The sequence below is a fragment of the Barbus barbus genome (assembly GCF_936440315.1).
Source record: "Barbus barbus genome assembly, chromosome: 30".
NCBI lineage: Eukaryota > Metazoa > Chordata > Actinopteri > Cypriniformes > Cyprinidae > Barbus > Barbus barbus.
This window is the reverse complement of record NC_136758.1, coordinates 25,602,172-25,619,248: the sequence shown is the minus strand read 5'-3', so window position 1 is coordinate 25,619,248 and position 17,077 is coordinate 25,602,172. Positions and strand designations below refer to the sequence as shown.

At 34.3% G+C, this 17,077-nt stretch overlaps 2 protein-coding genes across 3 annotated transcripts in view; both read right to left on the bottom strand.

Moving 5' to 3' along the window:
• Positions 1-584: 584 nt before the first annotated feature.
• LOC306850259 (keratinocyte-associated protein 3-like) lies at positions 585-5,116 on the bottom strand. The gene is made up of 6 exons (XM_079385782.1): positions 4,997-5,116; positions 4,378-4,562; positions 3,281-3,340; positions 2,831-3,028; positions 2,584-2,718; positions 585-1,876 (listed from the first exon to the last, which is right to left on the bottom strand). The coding sequence occupies exons 1-6, from the start codon at positions 5,007-5,009 to the stop codon at positions 1,781-1,783; spliced, it is 687 nt and encodes a 228-aa protein (XP_079241908.1). The 5' UTR covers positions 5,010-5,116; the 3' UTR covers positions 585-1,780.
• Positions 5,117-8,215: 3,099 nt separating this feature from the next.
• Positions 8,216-17,077, bottom strand: part of LOC306850181 (C-terminal-binding protein 2) — a gene marked incomplete at its 5' end in the record, with an annotated part of 46,351 nt that continues 37,489 nt past the window's right edge. For both annotated transcript variants that reach the window (XM_079385672.1, XM_079385671.1), the window contains 7 exons: positions 8,216-8,378; positions 9,633-9,703; positions 11,383-11,497; positions 11,833-11,960; positions 14,420-14,550; positions 14,659-14,873; positions 15,820-16,026. In XM_079385672.1, the coding sequence (XP_079241798.1) occupies positions 9,643-9,703; positions 11,383-11,497; positions 11,833-11,960; positions 14,420-14,550; positions 14,659-14,873; positions 15,820-16,026 (857 nt within the window). In that variant the 3' untranslated portion in view covers positions 8,216-8,378; positions 9,633-9,642. The remainder of the gene's footprint in view (positions 8,379-9,632; positions 9,704-11,382; positions 11,498-11,832; positions 11,961-14,419; positions 14,551-14,658; positions 14,874-15,819; positions 16,027-17,077) is intronic.

Here is a 17,077-nt window from a genome sequence, read left to right as displayed (position 1 = left end):
TTGTAACTGCACACATGTACAACAATTCAAACAGAATCAATCATTTAATAAAATGATTAAAGTCTTGAGTATATATTACCAGTTTCAGTTTAGCTGTGGACACTTTAAAGTACATCCACACAAGATTAAAATCCATTTATGAATGTCAGGATAAAGAGATTACTTCTAAGCTATACCAATAAAACACATTTTTACAGGATAGATCAGTTTCTGGATGACTACAGAAGCCGGACTGAATTTTGGCGGCAGGCATTTGGTATGGATTATACACAAGATATTTGCACATGCTATTAAACATTAAATGATGCACGAGAATAAATCCAGAAATGTGTTGGTTCAAACCTACCTGTTTCAACAATGAAGAACAACCTGATGAAAAAGTCTCTGACAAACTGGTTGAATTGTCACCTTTGGAAACGCTTGACTGATTGCACAGACACTATTGGAAGACAGCTGAACTGGATGATGACATCACTGAATCATCAATAAATTGACTTTAGCTTTTCCCTTGACTTTAGTCCGTAGATAACTAGGTTTTTGTCTCTGAGGCTCCGAGTGAACAGATGTCCAGCAATCCAACAGGTGCAGTGAAGTGAATGAGGTCAGCTTTATTATAACACTGAGGACAAAACATCAACTTACATGGAATTAAACAGGACCAACATGAGATCACAGTGTTTTTCCAATCTAATAAAGCGTCAGTCAAAGTCATTCTTAAGAAAATGTTCTTCATCCACTACAGAGGGTCAAATAATTAGTTTGAATTGAGATTTTATGCTAAAGGTAACTGCATTTTAGATAATTGTTCATAAGACTATTAAAATCATTAAAATATACAAAATGTATTTTTTTTTTCTTGGTTACATAAAGCGAAATTACTGTATCTGCATACTGAAAACATTCACAGGCTTATATAAACAATTATTAATCATGGAGCACATTTACATTGAGAAACGATTCTGAAATCTATTTTTAGATTATTATATATTTATTCAAATATAATGCACACTAATAACAACATGAGATGAAGGAATAATCTGTCAGGAATGAAACAAAATTACAGTTCTCTAAACACACAAACACAGTCTTTTGAAATTAACTATAATGCATCATGTAGAGGGAAATCCCTTTGCTTTGACCGTGTCAGGCACATCACTATGTCAATATTTAATGTCTTTAATCATACTGGATTATCTGTGAATGTGAGATTTTCTCTGCATTATTAAATCCAACTCATATTAACACGTCTCACGGCGCTCTGGCACACTCTCTATACTGCATCCTGGAATATCTGAATGACTACCGGCTATTGAGAGCTCAGTCTGTGGCACATTAGCTATTAAAACTGCTGCTTTAAAGTTAACTAACTATTTTTGGTACATTTCACATCACAAGCACAATAACATCTCATATAAAAAAAAGAATACAAATAGTCACTTTAGAAAAATCATCTTAATTTTTAAATTATGCACAAGTTGGGTTTTTCAATGTAAACAAGAACCACGAAACATAACTCCAGATACAGTTTCAGAAAACAACATAATGGATATAACGATGTTTTCATCTTAAATACAGTCTGCATGTGTGGACTGAAAACAATCCATCTGATTGGAGTTCCACTGACAAAGTCTGTATCACAACCTCAGTGGTTCAAATCATCTACCATCATTAATTAATATAAATTCATAATGTAACTCAGTATGAATGCAAACTATTATTATGATCTGTTTCATTACACCGCATTTAATTAAAATTCCACCTTAACCTTGGGACTGTCTCTCTAAGCGCTGGCAGAGTGATGTGCAATGAGACGCACTCCTTGAGTCGTGTGGTCTTGGTCCATCTTTGATCCTGATGCCAGTGCCTCCTCTTCCAGCTGTTACGAAATAAAAAAAAAAACATTGAGTAAAAAGAGGCCATATTATAACTTTAAATCACTTATCACTTCTAATTACAGATTTACTCTGACCCTTAGAATCACATTGGCTGTTTTGAACTGATAAATGTATACTCTGAATGCAATGCAAGTTGTTTTGGATAAATGCTTTATCCTGCCTTAAAGGCATAGTTCACCCTAAAATGAACAAAACACCTAAAATTGCATATAAGGTGTAGATGAGTTTGCTTCTTCATCAGAACAGATTGGGAGAAATGTAGCATATTATCACTTGCTCACGAAATGGATGCTCTGCAGTGAATGGGTGCCATCAGAATGAGAGTCCAAACAGCTGATAAAAACATCACAGTAATCCACACCACTTCAGTCCATCATTCTGACGGCACCCATTCACTGCAGAGGACCCACTGGTGAGCAAGTGATGGAATGCTAAATTTCTCCAAATCAGTTCCCATGAGGAAACAAACTCATCTATACCTTGGATGGTCTGAGGGTGAGTAAATTTTCATTTCTGAGTGAGCAACTCCTTGCATAATGCATAAATGTATATGTGAAGAGCTCAGAACGCTGCCAAATCATTTACATAATCTGTTAGAGGTTCATGAAAAATCCCTGTGAAAATTACTATGGTTTTAAACAGCAGGTTCCTTCAGTTGAGCTGTCTGCATGAATATTGAGAGATGTACCTGCTCTCTGATGTAGTTTTGAGCGCAGGGTCCGATGCCTCTTAACTGGAGACCCACAATGAAGCACCACACAGACAGTCCAGCCTCAAGTGCAGTGAATGCAGAACAGGTGAACCACAGGGCAAGAGTTGTGTCCTGGAGGAGAAAAAGCAGTTCAGTCTTCACACACAAGATGAAAGTTCAAACTCGTTCATTTATATTTAATTTATTTCAAAAACACCACATGCATTTCAATAGAGTGACTCACATAGATGCGGGTGGCATCGAAAGGACAGCTGACGATGACCAGAGATCGTGCATTCACCGGCATGTTAGTGGAATTACATCCTTTCATGAGCGTGCTTCCGTCAGCTGAAATGGTCAAACTGATCGCCAAAATCAGCCCCACTAAACACGCCAGCGAGAGAAAGGCGTTCAGAAAGGAACTCACTAACAGACCAATGTGCTACAGGAAGCAGAAGAACAGAGCTGTGTTAAACACTACAGGGAAAGAATGTGGTAGTTTATGGTATTTTTGCATTGGTATACAGAACAATAATGTTGATAAGAAAGTGTGACTATACGTCCTCTTTTTCCCCAGACATGCCCTTGCTGGGATTACTAAATCATCCAAAATGTCCAGGTTTTGGCTTTGTTTTCATACTTTCATACTCATCTCAAAAAGAGAACATATTCACCCTAAATAAGGCCTACTTACCAGTTTCAAGTTGGTAATATTCCTTGACACCAATATTGCAACAATTCCACTTGCAATGCTCTGAGAAAAACATGTTAACATGATTAGGTTTGAGATTTTTCTTATTCTGTGGGAAATGTTAAAATAACTCAGGAACTAGGTCAGTGTGTTAAATACGTGTGAAAGGTTTTAGAAGTCATTTTCTAAACAGCTAAGCAACAGTTTGCCAAAAAATAAAAAAATGTTGAGAATTTATTCACCCTCAGGCCATCCAAGATGTTTCTTAATCAGAATAGATTTGGAGAAATTTAAATCCTCTGCAGTGAATGGGTGCCGTCAGAACGAGAGTCCTCTCCAAACAGCTGATAAAAACATCACAATAATTCACAAGCAATCCACACGACTCCAGTACATCAATTAATGTCTTGTAAAGCAAAAAGCTGCATATTGATAATAAACAAATAGATCATTAACACATTTTTTACTTTAAACGAGTTCTCCATCCATAATATTGCTTTCTCGAGTAAAAAAAGATGATCTCATCTGAATCAGGAGAGAAATATGCATATATCAAGCACTGTTCACAAGCGAAAACAGTTCTAATCAAATAGGTCAGTGGATTTTCATGTGAGTGGTATTTGAAGTTACAACGCCTTGATGGATTTGTTTGTTACAAACACACAGCTTTTGGCCTTCATAAGATGGTAATTGATGGACTATGATGGATTATTGTTATGCTTTTATCAGCTGTTTGGACTCTCATTCTGACGGCACCCATTCACTGCAGAGGATTCATTGGTGAGCATGTGATGTAATGCTACATTTCCCCAAATCTTCTCCGATGAAGAATCTACATCATGGATGACCTGAGGGCGAGTAAAATTTGTGCAGATTTTCATATTTGTGTGAAATATTCCTTTCCTATACTGGGTAACGCAGCACACCCAAAGTAGTAGCAAATTCTTTGATTTACATTCACAGACATGTGACCAGGCCCTTTCTGAGTCAATATTCTCAGAACTGGAGATTAGGCCTGCCTACATGCATGAGTTGAATCGGCATCATTTAGGAGCCACAGATGACACATGAGGAAAATATACAGAAGCACAACCACTCACCAGCAGTCCTGAGGTGACGGAGATGATGTTTGATGCAGTATATTCTGTTGTGATCTCATTGCTGGGTTTGGATACATGGCGTAACACGCTGCCATGGACAATGGCACTCAGGATGAAATTAACATGACCGATGACAATGAGGGTCAGTCCTTTCTTCATCAGCCGCCCAGGGCCCTTCTGCTTGTCTAGAATATAGCATAACTTCATACAGTAGACTTAAAAGTCACACCTAAAAAATAGTTTTCTTTCTCAGAACAAGCTAAACGTTAAGCAGTTTTGCTATGATCTCCAGTGAAACATTTTACGTGCTACCTCAATAGAAAATGGACTTGTAATACATATCAACTGTTTTATAACATTTATAGTTGTGTATGAAATATACCTGTGACGCAAATCCCATTTTCCTACAAATCTGCATTAGCAGAATTTAATGTAAAATATTGTTCCTAAAGGTTTATTCAGCTGGTAAATATTATTTTCTACAGTGAATAGAAATGAGGAAAATGTAAACAATGTAACAGATTTGCACTTCACGAGAACACACAGCTGATTGTCGAGGCTTGAGTTAAACTGTATAACTCTCGCACCTGCATTAAAAAGAAATAAATGACCGTCTTACCGAAATCACACATATCTGTCTCCGTGAATTTGATTCCAGTTTAGAGGGGAAAACTTGGCAACCAAACGCAGTTTCCTCCCTTCATGCTTGATGACGTCACGCACGACTCACCTGTGAAGCGGAAGTGGGAGGAGCCAGAATACAAAGGTCATTCAATGCGAACCCAAAAGAGCTCAAATCTCTCTTATTTATTAAAAAGGTGATATTCTGAGGAAAAAAGCGAAATATGTATAGGCTTATATGCAAGTGCTATAACAAGTAAATTATCTTAACACAGTATAGGTAGCAAGTTTTTTTTTTTAATTATATAATAAGAAAACAGATAGCATAGAAAAGGAATTTTGTTAATTTTGTTAATTGTAAAATAAATAAAAAGAAAACAAATAGATAGAATACAAAAAGATTAGAAAAGCTAGTGTTTTTAGACTTTTTATATACACACACACACACACAACCTATGTTATGGTCACATATTATTGATCTATATTTAGTAGTCACAGATTTTCTCTTTAATTCTCTGTAACTCTTAATTTCATTTAATTTTGCAAGTTGAAAAATAATGTTGCTGAATTATTGCATGATATATGCATTTGAAAAATTGTAATTTGTTTTGCAATAGTTAATATGTGATCCTATATAAACGTATGCTTTGGGTTTACTTTTTTTTGCATTGCATTGCATTGCATTCTGCCATTGTATTGGTCAAACTGGCATCTGGGAATACTCTAGCTTTCCATTATGTTCACAAGGATTTTAGCAGATGGTGATGCACCTCGCATGGCCAGTGCTCTATCCAAGAACAGATTTAGTTTCATGACATTCACTGTAGCACTAAAACACTGTCTGGCATCTGTCTGTTCATGTGAAGTATTCAAACTATGACAGCATTGATCTACTAAGATGCATAGAACAATGCCAGTGTCCAAAGTCCTGTTATATCTGAACACCACACCCCACAATATCAGCACTGAGCAAATACTGGGGTGAAAGCAAGCGAGGACAAAACACAGGCATATCGGGTAAACAATATAATATCTCAATATTGAAAAAGGAATAGGCTAAATTTTTAGAACACACAAAACATGAACATTTTATTGTCAAATTATATCAGAATGTTAAATATAGTCAAACAATTTATTTTAAATAATTTACTCAGCTATATTGTATGTTTTGATGGAGTACAGTAATTTAAAAATAAACTTTTAATGGCATAATTTAACTTAATTTAAAATTAGTTTTTTTTTAAATTGTATAACAGTGAATAATATAGCATTTTAATGATGTAACCAGAAATAACTTAAAATTAATAAATGGGGGTGTAAATATGACAATGACCCCAAAAAGCCAATTGTCACATGCTCAGAATGTCAATATATAATGACACTACAGGAATACATTTATTAAGTTATCAATGATTTATAAATAATTGTTCAAAGTTGACAAATTATTTAGAGAGAAGCTCTGAAATTATGTCTTTGCAGATGCCGCTGGCTTTGACATTTTGTATCTAATGCAATGATATGTTGTTGTTTTTTTGGTAAAGACAGACAGAAACTAGCCTTAAAACACACATACATACACAAATAAATAATTAAAATATATTCTCATAAATATATATATTTTTAGTCATCTTGAAACCCCCCAAAATGCGTCATTTGTTTAATATTTTTTTTTTTTTATTTAATGTTCCCTTTTTTATTTTTTGTAAAAGACTAGTTTCTCTCTTATTATTATTTTACCAAAAGTATGCACATAAATGAGTGAACATTATCAGTGCATAAAAAACCTTTAAACCTAGATCCACAGCGACTCCTTGTGGCGTGCAGACGCATGCAGGGGTCATCTGAAGGTCATTGCATACTGCAAATCCTGTCAGACCTTCATAAATGTGTGTGTAAAGCAAGACAAACACACAAGCACAGTATAGAAAGTCAGAATGGTATTTTTTATTTGAACTGTACTGTATGCTAAATGTTCACCTCGGTACAATAAACAAATACAAATACTCACACTAAAAACCAAACCTACAGTTCCAGAACCAACCTGACTGGAGTTGGCCGAGGACCTCAGAATATTGCATATAAACAACACAATGAGCTCCGAACAGTGCGCTTCCACACAAAGAACCCAAAATGAAAAGGAACCGGGAGAGGATCACAGGAAAGTATGGTTACAAAAACATTAAACTAGACAATACAAATCTAATTTAACTGCCATACATTCAACACCAAAAACGCACTGGATGTCAGAGCTATAAAAATACCTCGGGTAGGCTGACGGGAAGGAGCGAGTATTTAGACGGGGCTGTCGTGTGTTTGGAGTAACCGGTAAATGTTCTTCCTGAGACAGGGGCGGTTTTTCACTCCAGTCCCTTTTCTGTGTAAGCTGCCACCTTTTTTTTTTTTTTGGAAATCAAACACAAAATCAAAATTATGTCCCTCACGGTGACGTTCGCTCAAATCCAAATTGAAGATTTTGGAAACTGACATCTTAAAACCTGACGCAAACTCATTTTGAACCGAAACGAATGGATATACCAGTAAAACTGTGTGCTCTTGGGTCTTAAAGAGGATTTGTTTCTGAGCTGGTGCTTGTTGAGTTTGTGCAATTCTGTAAACAAGAGGTCAGCTATGCAAAATGTTGGAAAAAAGCTAATAATTAATCTTCATTTTTGCCCAAGAACAGCCTTTACCTCTCTGTTCTCTTAATAGATAGACTGTATATATATATTTTTCATTATCAAGCACTTTTAACATTCAAACAAAGACAAGCACTAATTCTGTGAATGTAAAGAAAGAAACTGTTATGAGTTTTGTTTAGGGGCCCAAACAAGGCGAAGAGGAAGAAGACAAGTGGATGGCATCTGATAACCGTCAACGTTTCGAACTTTGTAAGTCGTGCACGAGGAAAGAGGGGTGGCCTTTATGTCATGCCACGCCCCCAACAAAGAAAGCACCGCCCACCCGTTTCAAAAACAGGTGGAAATGATGTCCTCCCCTCACAAGAACAACAGAAACAACCTGGGTTTAAACTGAAATGAATGGAAAAACACTAAAACTGAAAACAAGACGTGGAGAGACGTCCGTGAAGCATGTCTCCGGTGCAGCTAGCGGCAGCTGATTGCTTGTTCACCTGTTCACTGTCTCTTAGTCTCTTTGATTTGCAGTTTTGCTGAATGACTGTCGGTCAGCGGTCAGGTGGTTATGACTTGGCGAGGTGTTCTCTATGGTCGTTGTGTTTGAGGAGTTGGGTGGGGGACGGGGCGAGGCTGGGTTGGGTGCCCGGCAGCAGGGGGTGGGCCCCGGGCACCCCGCCGGGCATCATGCCCTCTATTTGTCCACCCATTCCACCAGGAGACACACCCACCGCACCAGGAGGAAACCTGGGAAAATACAGAGGAAAGAGAGGTATAATGAGGTCGCCCCCTTTGTGCTCCGCCCTTTACCACATGATTACAGACTCAAAAGCGTCACTTTGGCTGAGAAACATTTTTTTAATTTATACTTTACCAAAAGTTTGGCCACATTTGATTGAAATGTTTCACGGGTTTCTTTTAAAAAAAATAGTTTGCTCTCTAGACTTCTGCTTTAATGCTTAAAATTAATTTTGCAGACAAAAACAAAATCACTGCTATATATTCTCTACTGCTCAAAAGCTTGGGGCCAGTAAGATTTTTTTTTAAAGAAATTTATATTTTGATTCAGCAGGGAGGCATTAGATTGATCAAAAGTGACAAAAACCTTTATAACGTTATTAAAAAAAATTCATCAAATGATCTTCAAAAAAAGGTATAATGACTTCTATAAAATTACTATTAGCATAACTGTTCTCAACATTGATAAAAACAATAAATGTTTCTTGAGCAGCAAATCTGCATATTAGAATGATTTCTGAAGGATCATGTGACACGGAAGACTGGAGTAATGATGCTGGAAATTCAGCTTTGATCACAGAAATAAATTATATTTTAAAATAGAATAAAATAGAAAACAGTTATTTTAACAATATTACTGTTTTCACTGTATTTTTTGAGCAGAAGAGCCTTAAATGTATCCATTTTATTTATCTTAAATGGCTACATTTGAAAATCAAAGAATTTAAACATCAAAAGTGTCGTCTATAAACAGATTTTAAAAAATTATAAGAATTTTTTTCCTAATTAAGCATGTTAAATATAACAAATAAATCAACATATCAATGTAGAAACTGATTACTTCTAAAAAAAAAAAAATCTACATTTCAAAAAATTAAAATTAATGGATACTCATTACGTTCACATTATTATCATGTATTCCTTTATTGATTTCTTAATTCATCAGGTTTATTTACTGAATTCTCAAATAATTTCTCAAATTCTCAAAAAAAAGTGACAGTGAACCCAACAAATGCAAACAACAGCTAAATACACAAGGTAACAAATATTATGTAAATTTAAAATGAATGAGAAACCAATTAGCAGGCATTGCATAATATTTGCATGTTCTATGAGAATGAGAAATGTCGAAATAAAAGGTGACAAATCAAAGTGAGGCTATCCTTGATGGTTCAGACATCACTGTTTTGATCATCAAGTGTCTTTGAGATCTATTTGGACAGTGTCTTGAGCTCTGTGTCTCAGCACGCTGTAAGTAGTTACCTGTCATTGTTTAGGTATACATTTTGTCTTGCAGGCCGCCAGGAGAAACGGCTGGTAGCGGCTGGGCCACTCTGCTGAGCGAGAGAAGCAATCAGACGGAGCAACACAATCGGGCTGGTTTGTGTGTGTGTGTGTGTGTGTGTGGGTTGGAGAGTTAAATGCATATAAATGAGGTGTTAGTTCAGGGAAATGTTCAGAAGGGTCATAGCGGGTAAATCTAGAGGTGATTCTGTGGAAGTTAATTTATGTGTGCCACAGGGACAGACAGCGGTCTCGTTTGAGTCTATTTGCATATGGTGATCCGGAGGGATATCACTCACTACACAGGGATGAGCTAATGAAGAGTGTTTGCATAGCTGAACACAGCCGCTGTACTGCTTGGCTGCTCATAAAGTAGAATCAATTAATTTGTTAAGTATTTCATCTCACAGCGAGGAAGGAACGATCTTCAGTCCAGTGGGGAAAAGAACAGGGATTCATTCTAGTTTTGATTCAGATTTCATTTGATTTTCCAGGTTTATCAACAATTTAATCGATTTTTTATATGACAAAAAAAACAAATCTGTATTTTTGTAACATAGTCAAGATTTTTTTATCAACACCATTTATTATTAATTAAAATGTTATATTTATCATACCATTAAATAAACTATTATTTACTATTACCCTTTATTATTATACTATTAACTATGCTATTTTAGTCAAATCTATCATTAAAATGCTATTGATTTAATAAAAACATTTATTACACTTTTACTCTTAATATTTATTATCATATTATTTAAGAAAATATTTTAGAAAATACTATAATTAAAATAATATTTATTATTTAATAAAAATGTATTTTTTTATACCATTTTTCCAACTATTACTATTTAGTATTATTCCATTTACTACATAACTGTCAGAATGCGTCTCACTGGCAAATCATTTTTCTTGTTTTAAGCCCATGCATTTCACTAAATTATGTTAGATTTATACTGAAAACAAAAAAAACGAAAAATTATTTCTATATTAATATCACATGATATTACTATATACTGTTTTAGTATTAAGAATACTAAGATATTTAAAAAATATATGTAAAATTAATCAAACTAAAAATATTAATATAATTAGTGCTGTCAAACGATTAATCGCGATTAATCGCATCCTAAACAAGTTTTTTTGTTTACATAATATATGTGTGTGTACTGTGTATATTTGTTAAGTCTATATAAATACAAACACATGCATGTATATATTTAAGAAAAATATGTAATGTTTATAGATTTATATGTAATATAAATAATACAAATATAAATATATACATGTAAATATTTTCACAATATATACTGTATGTGTGTGTATTTAAATATACATAATAAATATATACAGTACACACATATATATTATGTAAACAAAAACTTATTTCGGATGCGATTAATCGTTTGACAGCACTAATTAAAATGAATAAATTAAAAATATTAATTATAATTAAAAATAAATTACTTAAGAAAATGATTTTAAAAACGGTTAATTATATTCAAATTATTTTTAGGACTGAAAGATTAACAGAACCGAATACATTAGGAATCTTTTGGGTCCAGTTTTAAATAAGAAGCAGTTCTAGATTGTCAGTCCTAGAAAAGAGGGTGTTTGAGATGGTAACAAACTCAGGGATGGATAGAATAAGGGTTAGTGTGGTGAATGAGCTGATGTATGAAATAACAGATGGCGTTCTGTTCATGTTTAAACTCTCTTTTGTCACCTGTAGGCTCCGCCGTTGAGCTCTGGATGTACCTGCTGCTCCATCACCCCCCACGGCGCCGTAGTCACAAAAAACTCTTTGTTGACACAGTTTCTGAGACTGTCTGGAATACGACCTGAAAACCAGAACAAACCCGAGACATGATGACTGATGTACAACAGGACGGATGCTTAGAGGAAAGACAGACAGTGTTTATAAAAAGAACTAGATTTACATTTCCTGAAGGAAATACAAGTTCTTGCTAGGCAGCAAAAGATTAACGAGGTAAATGATAGTTTGAAAAGATATGCAATATAGGCAGAAGTGAAAGAAAGAGAGAGAAATCAGGACTCTCCATAATTTACCACGTAGCCTACTGACAATCACAGTGTTGTATGTAAATGATGAACTCATCATCAGAAGTGATTCCATTTTGAATAGCAAATATTCTAATGCATGAAGTCAATGTACCGGTGATGGCCCTGCGGATCTCAGTGGCCGCTGCCTCTCTCATCTCTAGTGAGGCCTGCTCACTGTACCACGCCGTGTGAGGGGTGCAGATCAGATTGGGCGCGTCCTTCAGAGGACCCTGAGAAAAACTGAGAGAAAGCCAGAGGATGAGGAAGACAGAATTAGACTATATTTCATTTTACAACACATTAAACATCACTCTGGGTCTCTTATGCTCATTACAGCTGCATTAATTTGATTAAAGATACTGCAAAAACTGTAATATTGTGAAATATTATTAGATTTTAAAATAACTTTTTATATATATATCATATATATCATTATAATCATTATTGCAGTCTTCAGTGTCACATGATCCTTCAGAAATCATTCTAATAGGATGATTTACTACTTAAGAAACTTTTCTTATTATTATCAATGTAGAAAACAGCTGTGCTGCATAATATTTTTGTGGAAACATTTATACATTTCCAGGATTGTTTGATGAATAGAAAGTTCAAAAGAAAAGTGTTTATTTATTTTTTTTGTAACATTATAAACATCTTTTGATCCATTCACCTGGATTTACCATTTACATTTTCTTTCTGAATAAAAGTACTAATTTCTTTCCAAAAAAAAAAAGCATCTAACTACATTAATTAGAGATCGGTATCGGGCCCGATACTGAGCTCCTGTACTCGTTAAAATGCCCCGATACCAAACGCCGATACCACACAGCATGCGATAAGTGCCATATTCAGACAAAGAAATACAGACAACAGAACAACAGACAGCAGAAGGGAGTTATTAGAGATTAAGGATGTCTACGAAGTATATGCATGCAATGAAATTAATGTTAAACATTCAGTATTGACGCCTGTATAGCTGATGTGCGCGAGCTGATGGGCTAAGAAAAGCAGGCTGATTGGATTGAGCAGTTAGGATATTTATAATGAGTGGTTCCCTGCATTATTACAGCAAAACGCGTAATTACAGTACTGAGCCGCTGCAATGGAGCAGCTCTAATGCCATTTAATTAAAGGTGATGTACCACAGAGCAAAAACATAAACAGTGAAAGTAACAAAAACTTGTAAAATACATTTTAATGGGCATAATTAAGTGTGAAAATAACCGAAGATATTATACAGTCAAATCAAAATAAAGTAAACTGTGACATATTATAACCAAAAATTCTTCATACAGTGGCCTACCAGTAAAATTTATACAAATTTGGGACAAAAAATTATTCAGACCGAGTCAAAACTGAAGTCCAGGTTTGCATGAAGCTGGTTTACAGCATGCCCAGGAGACTACAGGCTGTCATTAAGGCTAAGGGTGGCCCAACAGAGTATTGATAGTTGTGTAAATATTGTCATACTAACAGCTGTCTGAATCATTTTTGGTTGATTGTAATCCATTATGTACCTTTCTATCAAAGTTAACTGACATTATCAAGCTGAATTTGTTCAGACACAGTTTTACTCTGAGTTCTTGTCATATTTTATTACCATTTTCTAAACTATAGAAAATAAACCGTGATAATGTGAGAAATTTTAAAGGTGTTTGAATAAATTTGGGTTTGACTGTATTTATTTGATAAATTAAGTTAACCAATTAACATTATGCATACTCTTTTGGTTTCTGTACCCAATATTTTAAAAATGTACAAATGCAATGAAAATATCAGTATCGGTAATCGGTATCGGCAAGTACCAAAAATAAAAGTATCGGGCGAGTACTGGAAAATGTGGCATCGGTGCATCCCTAACATTAATTACCTTAAAATGTATTATTACTGCTGTCAAACGATTAATTGTTTCCAAAATAAAAGTTTTGTTTACATTATATATGTATATGTACTGTGTATATTTATTATGTATATATAAATACACACACATACAGTATATATTTTGAAAATATTTATGTTTATACATTTATATAGTCATATTCTTATATTTTATATTGTACATAAATATATTTAATATATAAACATAAAATGTTTCTTAAAATATATACATGCATGTGTTTGAATTTATTTATACATAAATATACACAGTTCACACACATGTAAACAAAAACTTTTATTTTGGATGCGATTAATCGTTTGACAACACTAGTATCATTACTCAACTTTGGATCAATACATTTCAATTAAAATGTAATAATATTAAAATTTTGGATACTAATAAAAGTAACTATCAAATGAGAGTAAGAATAAATCAAGTGAGATTAATACAATAAATAAAGCAGAAGCACTTTAAACCAGGTTTATTCATAAATAAATAAATACACATGTAGTGCAGCTATATCAAATGTTCTAAAAAATTATCATTATAGTTAAAAAGTAAACATTAATTAAATTTAAATTTTTTGCCATTTTTGTACAGCTGAAAAAAAAAGTAAAATTTTGACATTTTTGAAAATCCACCAAAAACAACAGACCATTTTCAATGTACTATAATATCTAGGATGCACTGATCCTAATTTCACATATTATATATAACTAATAGCGTGCAAATTCAGCTGAGGAAACGTTTGGAGTTGCATCCAATATCTTAAGACAAAGTAAAAATTGGATTACAATTGGTATGTCATTCAAAATGTTACCTGAAGGGTTCAGACTCGTGAACGTCCAGGGCGGCCCCCCGTATCCTGCCCTCTTTGAGAGCCTGAGCCAGGGCTTTTTCATCCACCAGACCCCCTCGTGCCGTGTTGACTAGAAATGCTCCCTGTCGCATCTAACAAAGCATCATACATAATATTTCACAGTCAGGTTCACGCCGCAGCCACTAGATGCCGCTCATGATTGCAGGATGTGATTCTAGGGCCGTTTGTGTGTAATGCACCTGTTTGATGGTGAAGTCGTTGATGAGGTGGTGATTGTGTTCGTTTAGGTTGCAGTGGAGAGACACACAGTCGCTCTGGTACAGGAGGTCCTGTAAGGTGTAAACTCTCTGGACGCCCAGCGATCGCTCTAAACCGTCTTGTAGGTACGGGTCATAAAAGATCACATTGAAGCCAAACGCTTTTGCTCGAACAGCCACAGCCTGTCCCGATCGGCCTATGAGACAAATATACAGAAACATGTAAACACAGCAGAAATGACTTTAGGATGGCATATATAACTTATATTGACAACTATGGTGCTTTTTCTACATTTTTTATTTTTATCCCTTTTGGAACTTGAAAATCTCCACTGTCACCACTAACAATGACAGAAATTTGACACGAGTGACCTGATGAGATGATGACATTTATTTGAACTATTCCTGCAGTATTTCTGTAACATAGGTCAAAATTTAACACCTAATTGAATTTTTCTTACATGCTTGAAATCAGTCTTACAGACAGCGATACATATAATTATTAAAATATGAAGATATTTGTGCATGTTTTGATCTCTACATAATTCCTATAATTTAATTTTAATAACTTTCATAGTTATGATTTTGCTGTAACAAAAAATCAAATGAGTTCATGTTCACTCAAACATAAATATAACTAAATTAGTTTTACAAAATGTATTTGTGTATATATTAATAATAAATACTAATTAGCTTGATTTTATGATTGATAACTAATCATTTGTTCAATAATAATAGCAGTTTCATTAAATGACATTAACAAGCATTATTACATGCTTACTATGACTGCATAACTGTCAATACAGTGTTATTTATTTATTCATATTTTGACTTAAATTTTTATATTTTAATATATTTTATTTCAGTATTTTTAAATGTTTTTAAGTATTTCTGCTAGCTTTAATTTATTTTTATTTCAATTGTCGTTTTAGTCATTTTTGTAAGTCAAATAAAACTTATTTCAGTTAGTTGGCAAGGCAAGAATGTTTTCATTTAAGGTTTTTTTATTTTTAAGTTATGTAAATTTTATTTTATACATTATTTAATTTAACAAAACATTTTTTTTTAAAGTTTTAGTTAATAAAAACAACACCTTCGCTTAATAATAATCTGCATAATTGTTTCAGTATTTCCGTCCCTCACCAAAGCCAATAAGTCCAAGTGTTTCTCCTCTGATGCGGGCGGCCCCTGACGCCACCTCTCTGATCTGCTCCACGCTCTGGACCCGTGTGCCCTCACGCATGGCCTGGTACAGCCAGGTGTTCCTCCGGTACAGGTTCAGGATGTGGCAAAGCGTCGAATCTGCCGTCTCCTCCACGGCAGCTGATGGAATATTACACACTGCAATACCTGCAGACATGCTCAAATGTTATGCAACATGTAAATATGAACCTTTTCATATCAGAACGCTCTATAAACCAGATTCAAATGGTCTATATACGCTGATAGTCAAGTAACTCCTGATCCCATCTTCTCTCCATTCATGGATTTGACCTGTATTGAACTGTATCTGTAATATTTCTCCTTTTATTCTAACCATATAAACTGTCTGTCCCAGAGGTACAATTAGCTCTCCTCCGGTCTCGGTTTTCAAACATCCAGTTTTTCTTCACTACACAAGAGTACTTTGTATTTTTAAACAAAGATTAAACCTGGTTTCTCAATGAAGCAGTATTTGATTTCAGTAGCTTGTTTTCTGTGAGGAGAGCATCTTTAGAAGCAAAACACACCTTTATACATTCAACATTTAATTTGCTATGGCTTTTCATAATATCATCTATCATTCAGGTTTCTCACTGTCATTAATTAGATGTATTTTATTGTCCAGAAAGCTGCTAAAACAACATTGTACCTGATTTTTATTAATGTATAATGCCTTATGTGTCATGCATTATATCAGTATTCATATGTTGAAATGCATTATAATGTTTCATAAATAATAAAGTTAAAATGCATTATAATATTTGCAGATTCCTTGCTATATCTGCACCTGGTCATTTGTCCTGCATTTTAATGCCTTACATATATGTAGTAATGAACAGATAAGTATTATAATGTATTATAACTGTGGTTACATCATAATGTGCATTACAAGGCATAATTAATGTGTTAAAAATACTTTCATAATGCATTATACAAATGCCCTCCATAAGTATTGGAACAGTAAAGTCAAAATTGCTCTGTTGGCTGTGGAGTCAAGACATTTGAAAATATGATTAAAAGATGAATATGAGACAAAACTACAGAATGTCACATTTTATTATTGGGTGATTCAACACAGATGTTTTACCAGCTAAGAAGTTCAGCACTTTTAGAGTTCATCCCACTCATTGATGTGAGCATAAGTATTGGGACAGTTGAACAGATATAAAAGATTAAAAACTATTATTTAGTTGCAGAT